Genomic DNA, 15,676 nt, shown 5'->3' with positions numbered 1-15,676 from the left:
GGCCTGGCCCCTGTTCTCCTGGCGCTTACAATCAGGGGGCTAAAATCAGGTGTCTGGGTTTGTGTGTGTGTTTTAATTTTTATTTATTCATCTGTGACTGTGCCGCGCCCTCGTTACTGCGCTTGGGCTTTCCTTAGTTGCAGGCAGTGGGGGCCTCTCCCTGGCCGCGGTGTGCGTTGTCTCGGCTTCCCTCATTGCTGAGCGCGGGCTCTGGGGCGGGCCGGCTTCAGTAGTTGCGGTGTGTGGGCTTCATTCCTGAAAGTGAAAGTCGCGCAGGCGTGTCCGACTCTTTGTGACCCCATGGACTATACAGTCCGTGAAATTCTCCAGGCCGGAATACTGGAGTGGGTAGCCTTTCCCTTCTCCAGGGGATCTCCCCGACCCGGAGATCAAACCCAGGTCTCCTGCATTGCAGGCAGATTCTTTACCAGCTGAGCCACCAGGGAAGCCCAAGAATACTGGATTGGGTAGCCTATCCTTTCTCCAGCAGATCTTCCCAACCCAGGAATCAAACGGGGGTCTCCTGCATTGCAAGCGGATTCTTTACCAACTGAGCTATGAGGGAATGTGGAATATTCCAGGACTAGGGGTCGAATTGTGTCCCCTGCATTGGAAGGCGAATTCTTAACCTCTGAACCACCAGGAAGTCCCCAGATGGCTGGTTTTAAGAGTGGACGGATGGGCTAAGTGCCTCGATGGGGGATGGGTTCAGTGAGACTCGGTGTTTGGAGTCAGAACAGTCGAGTGGCTAAGAGCATGGCCTTGGCCTTCAGGGATTTGCAGGGGAGAGTTTGGAGGGCCGGAGGAGGGTTGTTGGAAAGCCGGTGAAGTTGTTTGGAGAAACCAGGACAGTGATCTGGAGGTGGAGGAACAAAGGTGAGGTGGCCTTTTCTGGGGCTGGGGACAGCTCGGGTGCTGCGGAGGGGCAGACGGAGGCCCCAAACTGGGGCGGAGGGCCTCGGAGAACGCAGATAGTGTTGCTGAGACAGGAAGTGGTGGGTTGTGGGGGACAGGAAATGGCAAGAAGTTTTCGCATCTGCATTATTTTCAAGTACCGCCCGCTCAGTCCCAGCATGGACCCCTGTGAGTAAACGCCTCTGTGCCTTGAGTCTTAGCTGGGCTTTGTGTTCTTTTTATCTTTGTCGTTCTCACCAGGCCAAACACTTGCGCATATTCATCTCCTTGGGGGTCACCTCCAGGAAGCCTTCCCAGATCCTCCTCACCTCCTGGACAAGATACACCTGTCTGTCCAGTGACCTGTCACCATGACCACTGCCAGGTTGCCCTGTAGCTCTTCCCGTACCTGCCATCCCACTCCTGTCCCTGGAGGGCAGGAACTGCCCTGTTCATCGCTTGAGTTCCCAGTGCCTTGCACACAGCTTGGTGTAGCAAAGACAGTAAAGATTTGTGAAAGGAAGGAATGGACAAATACTGACTCTGTAAGCACAGGAGACAAACCACAGGACTTAGATCTGGGTTCAAATCCTACCCCTGCCACTTTCCGATGACGTGTGACCCCTGGCAGGTTATTTAGCTTCCCTGAGCATCAGTGTCTTCATCTGCAAAGTGGGGCTAATAATGCCCACCCTGCGGGGTAGATACAAGAGTCAAAGGAGATAATGTAGGTAAAGCATGTAGCAGTGTCTGGCCCACAGCAGGCACTCAATAAATGTTAATGCTTGCTAACTCTGTGACTTACTTATTTGTTAGTCTCCTTATCTATAAAATGAACTGGAACTTACCCCTACCAGTCAGGGAGCTTTGGGCTCTAAGTAACAGGACACTGTACTAAAAGAGAGTTAAATAATAAGAGGTTTTTCTCACTTGCTAAGAAATCAAAAGGAAGAGAGTTCCAGGGTTGATACAGCGCCTCAAAAAGCCTTGGGTTGGCTTCTCTGTAGCTCCCTTACCTCCCTCTCCTGATCACAGAAAGGCTGCTGCAGTGCTGTACATCACACCCTCACAGAATAAGACTCAGGGCAAGAAAGGGGAGGACAAGGATGCTCTGCAAGTCTCTCTCATTAGGCAGGAACTCTTTCCCAGGATACCCTGTGAAGGCTTCCCCTTCTATGTCATTGGTTAGAGCCAGTCAGATACACTAGCCTTGCTTGGAAGGGAGGCACGGAAAAACTAAAGACACTTGTCATTCTCTGTCTCCGTCACGGGAGGGGGCTTCTACTGGCCCAGAAGAAGGCGCTGGGGAGTCACTGCTGCTGAGAAGCGACCATCCACCAGAGAGGGTGGTCCTGGGGAAGGAGTGTGCAGATGGCCCCTGCAGAGCCTGGCAAGAAAGTAAAGAAAGTGACGGTGCTCAGTTGTGTCCAACTCTTCGCGACCCCATGGACTGTAGCCTGCCAGGTTCCTCCATCCATGGGATTTTCCAGGCCAGAGTACTGGAGTGGGTTGCCATTTCCTTCTTCAGGAGATCTTCCCGACTCAGGGATTGAACCCAGGTCTCCCGCATTGTGAGCAGACGCTTTACTGTCTGAGCCACCAGGGAAGCCCTGGTTTCTTTCTTTCTCTCCTTCTTTATGGAGGTTAGAATTTATCTTGTTGGGTATTCTGTTCCCAAGCAAGCAAGGGTCCATCTCCTGCAAGGGTCCAACTCTCTCCCTGCTCCAACCCATACCTGTGCCATACTTAGGAAGCTCTTATCTTTCTAGAAGCTTCCCCAGTCTGATAAATCCCTGCCTGATAAGCTGGTGGATACGCGGGGGAAGAGCTTTGTGTACTTTGTTCACATAAAGAAATATTGATGAACCTGAGCTGTGTGCCAGACCTGTGCTGGGCACTGCCTCCACCTGGGAGGGCGCAGGGAGGAGTTATTGTTCTGTGTGCGCCCCCTCCCCCACCACCCACCGCCAAAAAATCCAAATCTGGTCTGAAGCACACATGGCTGTAACTGAGCCGGAAGCATTTGCCTTGGGGGTGTTTCCTTCCTGAAAGTTGAGCGAGTGTGCGTGTTAAGTCACTTCAGTCCTGTCCAGCTCTTTGTGATCCTGTGTACCCGCCAGGCTCCTCTGCCCATGGGATTCTCCAGCAAGAATACTGGAGTGGGTTGCCATGACACAGCGTAGACGTGCATCTCTTTCCACATGGTTGATCTCGGTTATCTTAAGACCCAAAACGCACTTGGGGAGGGGGCGGTTTCTGCAGTGGTTCAGCACGGCCTCTGGAGTCCAAGACTTGGGGGCTTGCACCCTGGAGCTGTCACTTAACCTCTGTGGGTCTGAGTAGCATCCTCGTTTCCCGAATGGAGGTAAAAATAGTGCTTCCCACCCTTGTGGGTCTGTATCCGGAAGTCAGCGAGCCCATGTGTGTTGAGCGCCAAGCACGGAGGCTGGTGCATAGTTGCTCTGCGATTGCCATTGATTGTCATGTGTTTTGACTGGGGCTTCCCTGGTGGCTCAGATGGTAAAGAGTCTGCCTGCAATGCAGGAGACCCGAGTTCAACCCCTGGGTCGGAAAGATCCCCTGGAGAAGGGAATGACTACCCACCCAGTATTCTTCACCAGCCTCATTAGAAGCATTTACCAGGACCCTGCCATTCTGCAAGCTATTTCCTTGTTTAATAGATCGCTGCGCTGGCATTTTACATATATTCTCATTCATTTGTTTATCCAAAGAAACACCTTTATAGGGCTTTACATGTGCCAGTTTTGTTCTAAGCGCATGACACCTATTAACTTAGCTAATCCTTTCAACAACCCTGTGAAATGGGTTTCATTCTTCTCGCCAGTGTTTCCAAGGCACAGAGAGGCTAAGTGACTTGCCCAAGATCACACAGCTCACGGCAGAGCTGGGTTTGATCAGAGTTCATGCTCTTTGCCCTTCCACTCTTGTGATGCAGTGCTTCTCTACTGCCAGACTTCCTCCATGGACACAGGGCCAGGCCACGCCGCTGCCCTCAGCCCCAGGCCCTTTCTGCATACACGTTGACGTGTAAATAATACTTGGTTCACTTAGTCATCCCTGCCCCCCATTCACACCCACACATCACCCCAGGGTAATTCCAGTAATTCCAGCGGGGTAAATCATAATAATTGTAATAGCAGTAGCTAACATTTATTGAGGGTGATCGTGTGCCAGATGCTTTTATCTTGTGATTTAATCTTTCTGGCCAATCTTTGAAGCAGCCCTGTTATCATCCTCACTTTACAAGTTATCATCCTCACTTTACAACAGGGGAAAATGAAGCTGAGAGAACTGAAGGAGGCCTTGAGGGAGCCAGGGCTCTCCCCGGGGTCAGATTTCAGAGCCCAGCTCAGCCCTCTTCGCTACCTCCCTTGGTCACCTTGTAAATAAAATAGTGACGCTGGGACTTCCCGGGTGGCCCAGTGGCTAAGCCTCTGCGCTTCCAGTGCAGGGACCCAGGTTCAACCCCTGGTCAGGGAACTAGATCCCACACACTGAAACTAAGACCCAGTGCAGCCAAATGAATAAATATGTTCAAAATTTTTTATAAAATAGTGCTGCTAGCCAACATTGATTATCTGCTGCGTGCCTAGCCCTGCTTGGGGTGCTTTATATGGCGCTTCTCATTTAATCCTCAAGCAGTTTTATGAAATCAGTCTCTTACACCCATTTGCAGATAAGGAAACCGAGGCACAGAGAGGTCAAGTTACTTTCATAGCCTCGCTCAGCAGTGAAGGACGTTTCCACCGGTCACTGAGGGGGCTGAGCCTGCCTCAGCTGCAGAGAGCCACCCTGCCCAGGGTTCTGCCCCCTTCCTGGGGCAGCTGTTGTCCGATGACTCTCTGATGTGAGGGTATGAAGGCCCAGCCCTCTCGCCCCACTGGGGGACATCTCTCAGGGGTCACCCCATCTTCAAAGCTCCCCACAGGGTCAGCTGAGACTTCTGTTGAGACTGGATCTCAGCTCCCTCCCGCCCACCGAGTTCTTCATCCTCCCTGCCCATCCACAGGTGTTGACCCCAAGGGAATCCCCAGTAATCATTTCAGAGCTACTTCCTGGGGACCTTGACCAAAATGGTGGTGTTCCCAGGGTTTGAACCTGAGTCCTGCACCCACCTGCACAGATCTCTCTGCTTGGGCTTTGGCAGCAGCGGCTCTGAGGAATGGGTTGGGTGCACTGCCTGGGAGCCATGGAGACCAGAGCCAAGCAGTGCCAGCGGGGAGCCTCCTAAGGTCACCTCCACGACCAGGGATCTCAGCTTGTTTCTGGGAAACCTTTTCTCGGAACTTGTCTAATCACCTCCCGTCTGATTCTCCTGCTCCACATCCCGGTGGTAGTTTGGAATCAAAGCCTGATGTGGTCTCTGCCGGGGTCCCCAAGATGCCATGAAAGTGAAAAAGTATTAGTCACTCAGTCATGTCCGACTCTTTGTGACCCCACAGACTATAGCCTGCCAGGCTCCTGTGTCCGTGGAATTCTTTAGGCAAGAATACTGGAGTGGGTTGCCATTCCCTTCTCCAGGGGATCTTCCCCACCCAGGGATCAAACCTGGGTCTCCTGCATTGCAAGCAGATTCTTTACCATTTGAATCACCAGAGAAGTCCCCCCAAAATGCCATGGGCTTCCTGCATCTCCTGGAGTCCCTTCTGCCCTGGAGTACCCCATCCATCCCCCACTCAGGGGCCCCTGTGGGACTCAGCTCAAATACTCACTATGGACAGAGTCCCCACGGTGGTGATGGGCACAGCTTCCTCCGCACTTTGTCCACTTCTGCGGTGGCCAGTGTGTTTCTAGAAAGCATGTCCGTGGCTGTTTCCAGAAGCAGGAGGTCTCCACCTGTGGGAAGCCTTTTCTGGTCACTGCTCCTCGCCTCCCCAGTGGATTCAGGGCCCCCTCTCTGGACTCATCAGGGCTGGATTCCTACCTCTGTCCTAGCGTGTCCCGTGGCGCTGGATCAGTTAGTTCCGCCTGGGTCTCTACCCCTCGATGAGCTTCTTATCCAAGACCTGTCTTGCTCATGTTTGATTTCACAGCCCTCAGGGCAGGCTGGGCTCAGGGTGTTTGGTCAGTAACTAACTGCTCATTGCCCTCATTCCTATGGGTTTATCAGCTCCTTGTGGTTAAAGTTTTGGTGGAGTAAGCTCAGATCTGCTCTCCTGAAATCGGGTTTGGCTCTCTCGTTATATTCCATGGGCCACAGTTGCCATGGTTTTTTGTAGATGCCAGCTCTTCCCATCCCTTAATATGTCTCGTCTTGTGAGTTGCATGGTTTAGGATCTCAGCTGTGTTTGTCTTTCAGATCCTTCTGCACAGACTTTGTGGTTGGCCTGGTGAAGTGGCTGGACCTGTCTGAAGCCGTCTTGCCTACTATGACTGCTTTTGCCAGTGGTCTGGGAGGTGAAGGAGCAGACGTGTTTGCTCAGGTTTTGTTGAAGGACCCCATCTTGAAGGATGACCCACTGGTGATCACTCAGGTACACCCACTGCCCCAGTAGCAGCTGCTGGGGAAAGTAGACAGCTTCCTCTCAGAGTCAGCCTGAATATCACTTCTAGTTGTGTGGGGGGAGTTCAAAGGTTAAATATTACATCATAATATCTGATGATATGATGATCATAGCTAGTGTTGAATTATCATTATCGAATGTTTACTGTTGACTTATTACTTAAACTTTGCTTCTTATATGCTAGCACCTTTACTCACATAAACTCATTTAATTCTCAAAGCAATTTTATTAGGTAGGTAAAGTGATCATCCCCATTTTATAGATGAGAAAATTGAGGCACAGAGAGGTTTAGTAACTTGTTCAAGGTCACACAGCTGATTCGAACCTTGGCCATCTGACTCAAAAGCCCGTGTTCCTAACCATTAAGCTGCGGTGCTTCTTTTTGGAAGTATCAGCTTTGCTGTGTGTCCTTGGGCATGTCACTCACCTGCTCTGTGTGCACTTGAAGCAGGCAGACGCTTGACCCAGACTCTCGGTGCCAACAGAGCAGATTTAAAACAGCCCTTCCCCTCTGTCATCTGACTCCCTGAAATTCTTCCACGTTTCCTTGTTTATGTGTTGGCTTGTTTGCCTGGCTTGCCACCCAAGTGTAGGGCAGAGGTGTTTTGTCTGCCTTGTTTTCCCACTTATTGTTAAGAGTCGGTAAATATATGTCCAATGAGCAGGCTGGTGACATACCAACCTATTGCTAATTCCTGTTACTTTTCCCTCAGGACCTTCTGAGCTTCTCACTCAAGGATGGTGAGTTGATAGTTTCTAAGTTCTGTAAATTGTGGGCACGTGTCTCCACCTCAGCCAGGGAAGCCAGTGTTAGGTGTTGCCTCTATGGTCTCATGCCCGTGGCCTTGTCAGAGCAAGAAAGGAAGGGGAAGCCAATAGCGCTGGGGGGCTGGGGAGCTCTCCATTCACGCCAAGCGCCAGCGGCGTGATGCTTCCTGAGGTTTTACTGATTCCTCCCCACACCGTCCAGTCTCACCTTCTCTGTGGCTCTGGAGCCTGGCTCTTGCCCTCCGAGGTCTATTCTGCTGACATCAGGGAGAAGGAACACAGAATTCAAAATGACATTCCAACAGCCTCCGCACCACATAATGAGGGGAAGTTTCAGGGACTTCCCTCGTGGTCCAGGGGTTGAGAATCGGCCTTGCAATGCAGGGGACACGTGTTCAATCCCTGGTCAGGGCACTAAGATCCCACATGCCACGGGGCAGCTAAGCCTACTCTCCATAACTAGCAAGCCTGCATACCTCAACGGAAGACCCACATATCACAGCTAAGACCAATTCAGCCAAATAAGCACTTTATAAACAGGAGAAGTTTCCCTGAGTCCCCACCGAAACTCTGGCTCATGGGGGATTGGAGGGGTAAGAAGAGGAGGAAGAACAGAATTTCACGAGTACGTGTAGAACACACAGGAGCGTTGGCAGGAGGGAATGCTCAGAGGAGGGTCACAGGGGCCGGAGCCCAGTGAGCTCTGCACGTTCACAGAGTCCCAGGCCATTCCCATGGAGTTTACAGTCTGAGAAGCGCAGCTCTGAGGCTCAGACCCCAGTGTGACCCTTTTCCAGCCATGTGAAAGTTTTAACTCTGTATCTCAGAGCTGAATGGGGATCACCCAAGGGTGATCGGGCCCAGCCCCTGCTTTCAGGCAGGCACAGCCTGAAGTAACACATCTTCTTTTAAAAAAAAATATTTATTTATTTTGGCTGCACTGGGAGACCTGGGTTCAATCCTTGGGTTGGGAAGATCCCCTCGAGGAGGGTATGGCAACCCACTCCAGTGTTCATGCCTGGAGAATCCCATGGACAGAGGAGCCTGGCGGTCGCAAAGAGTCAAACACGACTGAGCGACTGAGCACAGCACAGCACAGCACTGGGTCTTACTTGGGGCTCTCAGGGTCTTCGCTGCACGAGGGCTTCTTAGTTGCAGCATACAGGATCTAGTTCCCCAACCAGGGATCGAACGCAGGCCCCCTGCTTTGGGAGCGCAGGTTCTTACCCACTGGACCACCAGGGCAGTCCCTGAAGAAACGCTTCTGTTTAGCTGATGAGGCCACGTGGCTGAGCTGTGGTCTGAGGATGTGGTGGAGTCGGTCAGAGAATCCTCAGCGGAACCCCTTTTATTTTTGCAAACTGAAATGAGGGAATATTCGATCGTCCTGGATGCTCTTAGAGGGAGGGATGGTTTGCCCGGAGGTCTGGGGCACAGGTTTCTGGAGAGCAGGGTAGCAGGACACACACACACACTCTCACATGACCGTCATGGTAATGAGAAAGCGCCAGGTCCCGAGCCCTTGCTGGGAGCCCAGGCGGCTGCCGGGGGCTGTGCAGACTTGGAGTCCTCCCTGCCCCCTGAGGGGTGCTGTGGGGGCCTTGTTCCCATCTGGCGGGTCAGGGTCCTCTTGGGTGAGACTCATTTTTCCAGGAGGAGCGACTGGGGCCCAGAGAGGGAAAGGGGCTTTCCCAGAAGCACACGGTGGCCGGTGGCCTTCCAGTAGGAACCGGTCTCTAGCCTCCCAGGCCAGCCCTCTGTCCCACGGCCTTATCACTGGGGGAAGCAGCTCCTGTGTGTGCCAGACTCTCCCTTCTGTCTCCCTGAGCCACGTGCATCCTAGCCTGCCACCTGCCCGCACCTGCCAATCACAACCCTTCTGAGCGCCCATGAGCACCCCAGGACACCTTAACTTACTGCCCTTTGCTGTGGGTGACCTTGGCCTGGCTCTCACAGAATAGTTAGAGTGGGTTTGAAATGGCCTGTCTGTAATATCATCGTCTGGTACTTCATGCCCTCCCGGGGGCGTTCTCGTAGGCAGCCTCTTAAACTGGCGTTCAGTTCAGTTACTTAGTCACGTCTGACTCTTTGAGACCCCGTGAACCGCAGCACACCAGGCCTCCCTGTCCATCACCAACTCCCGGAGTTTACTTAGACTCATGTCGATTGAGTTGGTGATGCCATCCAACCACCTCATCCTCTGTCATCCCCTTCTCCTCCTGCCTTCAATCTTTCCCAGCATCAGGGTCTCTTCAAATGAGTCAGTTCTTCACATCAGGTGGCCAAAGTACTGGAGTTTTAGACTGGCATTGCCTTTTAAATTTCTCTTGAGAGTAACCACCACTTGTGAAGCACCTGTTCATGCTGGTGACTGTCCCTGGCCCTTGTCAAACATTGTTTCACAGCATGCTCATCACCATCCTTTTATGTAGACATTCCCACTTCACGAATGAGCAGATTGAGGCTCAGAGAGGTAAAGTAACTGGTCTGAGCTGTTAAATGGCAAAGCCAACATTCTAAAATAAGTGCTGTTAAGAAAAACCTTCTCAGATTTTACCCGTGGGAGTTGGAGGGATGCAGAGGCATCCCCACGGGAAAATAATAATCCCTCATGTCTAAGCCAGCTTCCCAGGTGGGGCAGTGGTAGAGAATCTGCCTGCCAAGACAGGAGACTCAGGAGATACAGATTCAATCTCTGGGTCGGGAAAGTCCTCTGGAGGAGGAAATGGCAACCCACTCCAGTATTCTTGCCTGGAAAATTCCATGGACAGAGAGATCCGTGGGGTCACAAAGAGTCAGACACAACTCAGCGACTAAGCATGCGTGTCTAAAGAATACCAGTCTCTGACAGCATCTTTGGTTTGTCTCAAAGCCCCACCAGATTTTGACATCTACAAATAGGAGCACAGTCAGTGACACACCAAGACCCCCAGAGGGAACAGGTGGAAGGGCTTAAAAGTTCCCCAGAAGGCAGAGGTAGGTAGCGCTACAAACCATCCAGATGGCCCTCATCGGACACAGGTGGGCCTCGGAGAGATGGCAGGTTCAGTTCCAGCCTGCCAGAGTAAAGCAAGTCACGTGACCATATGTGGTTTCTCAGTGCATCTAAAAGTTTGTATTTACACTATTCTGTAGCCTATTAAGAGTATAATAACACCATGTCTAAAATAGGGTCACAAAGAGTTGGACACAACTGCGTGACTGAACTGAAAAAATCCAGTGGGCAAACTTTAATTTTAAAATGCTGTTGGAAAAAAAATGGCACTGATAGATGCTGGATGCAGGGTTGCCATAGACCTTCAATTTGTAAAAAACAAACAAAAAACCAACCAACAAAACAACACATTATCTGCAAAGTGCCTTCAGGGTAAAGCGGAAGCCTGTAGTTGAGAAAATGATGCCCAGAGTGGGAGTGGCTACTGTTGTCGTGTCCAACTCTGTCCTTGTTAATGAAGAACCAAGGCCCTAGACGACAGAGGGTGAGGTGCTGGATGGCATCACCGACTCGATGGACATGAGTCTGAGCAAGCTCCAGGAGTTGGTGATGGACAGGGAGGCCTGGTGTGCTGCCGTCCGTGGGGTTGGAAAGAGTCGGACACGACTGAGCAACTGAACTGAACTGAAGGACCAAGAACTGGGAGCACTGGGGGATCTGCCTGCCTGGTGTTAAGATTCATTGGCAAGTTGCTGAATGTCTCTGCCTCGGTTTCCTTGGGCATCAGATGGGAGCCACAGTACTCTTTACCTCATGGGGCGGTGGTGAGGATTGAGTGAAATAACCCAGGTCAAGTGCTGAGAAAAGGGCTGGCACACAGGACGCAGGCCCTGAGTGCTGCAGGGCCATGGTGGTCATGCGGAAATGGGAAACTCCTGGGAACCAGGAAACCCGGACTCTCATCCTGTCTCTGAGACACTTGTGATGTCAAGTCACTTAACTTCTCTGAACTTTAATTCCAAATACAAAGAGACAAGAGCTCAGTGCTACTTCAAAGCAAAACAAAGCTGTCTTTAGTCCTAAGAACACAGTCAAGGATCTTGTAAGCCCAAGGTCAGTGTCATGGTTCGGCCAGTTGTTCAAGGCCTTTCTCGTAAGCTCCATGAGGGTAGGGCTCTTGTCTGGCTTCTTCACCACTGTTTCCCAGTGTCTGCAAGGCTGATGGACAGGTGGTGGGCATTTAGTGTTTGTTGGATAGATGGAGGAATAGTAGAATGGATGGATAGAAGGAAGAATGGAGGAGCTTGCCTTGAGCGCAGGCTTAGGCATTGGCAAGGTGGTTGTCTGGACTGCAGGGCTGAGCCATCTTTTTCTGCAGAGCCTGAGGGGGTGGGACACACAGCACAGAAGAAAGCTGTCTGTGCGGCTGCATTCCTCTGGGTGTGAGGCAGGGTGATTAGTCATGAAATCAGCCCAAGAAATCAACACGAAAAGCTGCACGTCTCAGAACTTCCTGGAAGGTTGACCTTTACTGATGGTATTGGGATCTTAGTCACGGAATGATGCCATCTTGGCAGCGGTAGGGTGGAATTTCTTTGCACACTAACCATTTTCTTCTCCTCACCCAGTAACAACCCACAAAGCCTCTGGCCCACCTAGCTGGAAAAATAAGGCTTTTATATGTTGACGGTTAAGCTGAATCTGAGCTCATTAAACTGGGTTTTCACAGCGGCGGCACTGTAGACGTTGGGGACTGGAGAATTCTTTATTGTGGGGTCCCGCTGTGCCTAGTGGGAGCTTTAGCCACATCCCTGGCCTCTTCTCACTAGACGCCAGCAGCACTCCCTGACTTGGGACAATCAGAATGTTTCCATACATTCCCAGATGTTCTTGGGGTGGGGGTGGGGAGCACAAAAACATCCCTAGTGGAGAACCATTGGTCCAGGACCCACAGTGTGGCCAGGTGGGGCTGGTTTACTAGGTCTTTATAAGTGACCTAGGAACTTCCCTGGTGGTCCAGTGGCTAAGAACCTGCCTTGCAATGCAGGACTTGTTGGTTCAATCCCTAGTCTGGGAACTAAGATCCCACGTGCTGCAGGGCAGCCGAGCCCACACACCGCAGCTAGAGAGACCACGTGACGCCTCAGAGACCCTGAATGCTGCAACTAAGATGAGACGCAGCCTGCACAAACAAATGAATAGATAGAAGTTACCCAGTGGCTCTCCTGGGTCATGTACCAAAGATGGTGAACGACTGCATCGTGTAATATATAATCCTTAGATCAACTGCTAGAATAGGTAACTGTTATCTCCACTGAGAGGAAATTAGGCTCAGGAGGTGAGGTAAGCAGAGGTGAAATTTCAAAATAAGTGTCAAATTCCATTTAAGGCAGAGAGTCTCGTGGTGAATTATGAGCCAGAGATGTAAGCTGAATCATGGTTCTCGCCCTCTGTACCCTGAGTCCAAAGATGGCATTGGCTCCGAGTGATGGGACCCAAGGAGGTGCAGCTCCAGGAGACAGAACCGCCTTCACCACAAACTCAGCTCCACTTTCTGACCCAGTCTTTATGACTGAATTGCAAAACCTTCCTAGCCGATGAATCAGGAAAGCCTGAGAGGTCGTCTTCAATCGTGCTGGACGCACACATTGTCACCTAGTGGCCCGGGTCTCCGTCAGGATCCTCAAGACTCGGCAAGCTTGTTATCAGTATTGAACTGATTGACCCGTTCAGCCAGTAAGAACTGAGCCAGGCCCTCTGCTGGGCGCCAGGAGGAATCCTCCCCAGGGCCGATGCTCATGGAGTGCCTACTGTGTGCCAGCCCTGAGCAGAGTGCTTTTATAATTTGTTTCAGCCCATCAACAACACTGGGAGGTAGATGATGCTGCCCCCTGCCCCCTCATTGTACTGACGAGGCCGCGGCGGCCCAGAAAGGGAAATCAGCTGCCTGAGGTCGCACCACTGGGAAGAAGGAGGGCGGGAGTTGAGCCCAGGCATCGTGGTTCCAGAGTCTACCCTTATCTTTGGCCATGCGGCATGTGGGATCTTAGTTCCCCAGCCCGGGATGGAACCCACGCCCCTGGCAGTGGAAGCTTGGAGTCTTAACCACTGAACCCGCCAGGGAAGTTCCCCAGCATGCACTCTTGACTGGTGTTCTCCTTCCCACGAGGAGATGATAGAACCCTCATCCTTACAGCTGCCTTTAAGGGGATTTGATGAGGCCAGAACCAGGAGTGAGCACCCCATGCGGCAGGGTCCTGAGGAGCGGCCAGACGGGGCGGCTTCTAAGCAGGTAGAGCTGGAGGAGGGTCTCGGAAGAGCCCCCTCGGCTCCCATGACCACTGGCCTTGAACTACACTTGTTGCCACCCGAGTGCCCTTCACTGTCCCCCCGGAACGAGCCGCAAAAAGGCAGGAGTCACACCCGGAACCATCTGAGGTCAAGTCCTGCCCTGAGTCGGGTGGATCTGAGAAGCGGCACCCCTCCAGCCACGCTGTCCCCACCAGTGTGAACACCCTGGCTTGTAAGTCAGCCAGCGCCCAGTGTGGGGGCCCGGGGGGCATGGGACTGGAGGTAGGTGTGCTTTCTTTGTATGAAAAAAATTCACTGAGCGTGAAACTGGGTATTAATATTCCGAATGCTATACAACATATACAAATAGAAAAGTTAGGGGGAGGCTTTCCCTGGTGGTCCAGTGGCTAGGACTCCACGCTCCCAATGTAGGGGGACCGGGTTCAATCCCTGATCGAGGAATCTCGATCCTATATGCTGGATGCCACAGCTAAGACTCAGCCCAGCCAAGTAAATAAATAAATAGAAAATGAGAAGAGTTGGGGGAATTCCCCAGCAGTTCAGTGGTTAGGACTCAACACTTTCATTGCTGGGACCCAGGTTCAATCCCTGGTTGGAGAACTAAGATCCCTCGAGCCAAATGGCACAGCCCAAAAGAAGAAAGAAAAGTTGGTCCATTGAGGGATGGCAGTGCAGTGGGCTGGGTAAGTGGCTGTATGAACGTGGCCTGAGAGTGCCCTCGGACCCTAAGGGAGCGGTAAGACAGATCCCCAGGCTGACTTAGCAGCTCACAGCCTCACTCCAGCAGTCCTTGCTTCCTAGCATGTAAGGATCTAGGAAACATGACAGTTTACCATAAAAAGGGTACTATCAGCCACCCTTTCTCAACCACAGTCCATGGGGTGGCAAAGAGTTGAACAAGACTCAGTGACTGACACTTTCACTTTCCAGCCACCTTTATCTGAGGACGTGGCTCAGACGGTGAGGAATCTACCTGAAGTTCAGGAGACCGCAGTTCGATCCCTGGGTCGGGAAGATCCCCTGGAGAAGGGAATGGCAACCCGCTCCAGTATTCTTGCCTGGAGAATCCCATGGATGGAGGAGCCTGGGTTAACATCTGTGGGGTCGCAGAGTCAGACATGACTGAGCGACTAACACTTTAACTTTCACACTTGACCACTTCCTGCATCCTAGGCACTGGCCAGGTTCATCACATGTGTCTTCTCATTGCATCTCAGAGAAAGCCAGATTAAAAAGATATTCTTGCCCCCATTGTACAGATGAGGAAACTGAGGCTTAGAGAGATCAAGAAACTTGTCCAAAGCCATTCAGCTATAAAGATAATCAGATGAAAATTCAAACACCAGTCTGTGTGTCAACTGCCTGAGTTTCTGCCTGAGTTCCTTTCCTTTGGTCTTGAGGGCAGCCCCCCGCCCCCAAGGGAAGGGCTTGGCAGTGATCTCTTCCCAAAGGTCTGGGATGCTGCTGCTCTCCACGAGAGGCGAGGTCAACCCCAGGCTGGTCATCCCGGCTCCCAAACTCAGAGCCATACTGAGAGCAGAGGCTGGTTCAGTGCCTGGGAGTGGAGGTTGTACTGCTGAGGTTGTACCCCTGAGGAGGTGCATGTGGCTATGTAGGGCAGGTGGGGCTTAGCATGGTGCCTAGGGGGGACCTGGCATTTAGTGCCAAGCTTCATGGGTGCCGTTCATCCTTTAATGCACAGCACAGTGTTAGGTGGTGCAGTTCAAAGTGCAGTAGCTTCTCTGTTGAGATAAGGGTGAGCAAGGAGCCCAGGGGTGTGAGTTCTAACCCTGGGTCTGTCCAAACACACCAGGTGACTGTGGACTTGTCCCTTGCTCTTCCCAGGCCAGAGGGACCAGTTGGACTCCAAGGATGGAGACTGGGGTGGGTACTGGGGCTGCCCAGCAGTTGAAGGCTGCTGCTACTCCGGCTCCGCTCAGGGCAGAGTTCGTGTCCCCCTCCAAGCTTTTCTAGAGAATAGACTGCCTGGGTGTTGGGTCCCTTGTATGTGTGTCTGTGGCCCACAGCCTAGGGCTGTGCCTGGGATGGTGTGGCCGCTGTTGCTGTTCAGTCGCTAAGTCACATCTGACTCTGTGACCCCAGGGACTGCAACAGGCCAGGCTTCCCTGGCCTTCACTGTCTCCTGGAGTTTGCTCAGATTCATGTCCATTGAGTCGGTGATGCCATCCAACCATCTCTTCCTCTACCACCGCCTTCCCCTTTTGCCTTAAAACTTTCCCCA

At 52.0% G+C, this 15,676-nt stretch overlaps 1 protein-coding gene and 1 long non-coding RNA gene across 15 annotated transcripts in view; one reads left to right on the top strand and one right to left on the bottom strand.

Moving 5' to 3' along the window:
- TMCO4 (transmembrane and coiled-coil domains 4) overlaps positions 1–15,676 on the top strand; it is a 107,694-nt gene that overhangs the window by 20,284 nt on the left and 71,734 nt on the right. For 13 of the 14 annotated variants that reach the window (XR_016038996.1, XM_088843145.1, XM_088843141.1 and 10 more), the window contains 2 exons: positions 6,215–6,389; positions 7,133–7,160. The exons of the other annotated variant lie outside the window; for it this stretch is intronic. Coding sequence is in view for 12 of the 13 variants with exons in the window: in XM_088843145.1 (XP_088699271.1) it covers positions 6,215–6,389; positions 7,133–7,160 (203 nt within the window). In the remaining variant the exon portion in view is untranslated. The remainder of the gene's footprint in view (positions 1–6,214; positions 6,390–7,132; positions 7,161–15,676) is intronic. 14 annotated transcript variants of the gene reach the window in all.
- On the bottom strand, positions 22–6,219 carry LOC129538658 (uncharacterized). The gene is made up of 3 exons (XR_008682243.2): positions 5,840–6,219; positions 5,628–5,751; positions 22–255 (listed from the first exon to the last, which is right to left on the bottom strand). It is a non-coding gene; the product is annotated as an uncharacterized LOC129538658 (long non-coding RNA).

Source organism: Moschus berezovskii, chromosome 2, assembly GCF_049115385.1.
Source record: "Moschus berezovskii isolate FMDL1 chromosome 2, NW_MosBer_1.0, whole genome shotgun sequence".
Lineage (NCBI taxonomy): Eukaryota > Metazoa > Chordata > Mammalia > Artiodactyla > Moschidae > Moschus > Moschus berezovskii.
This window is presented reverse-complemented; position numbering and strand designations above follow the sequence as displayed.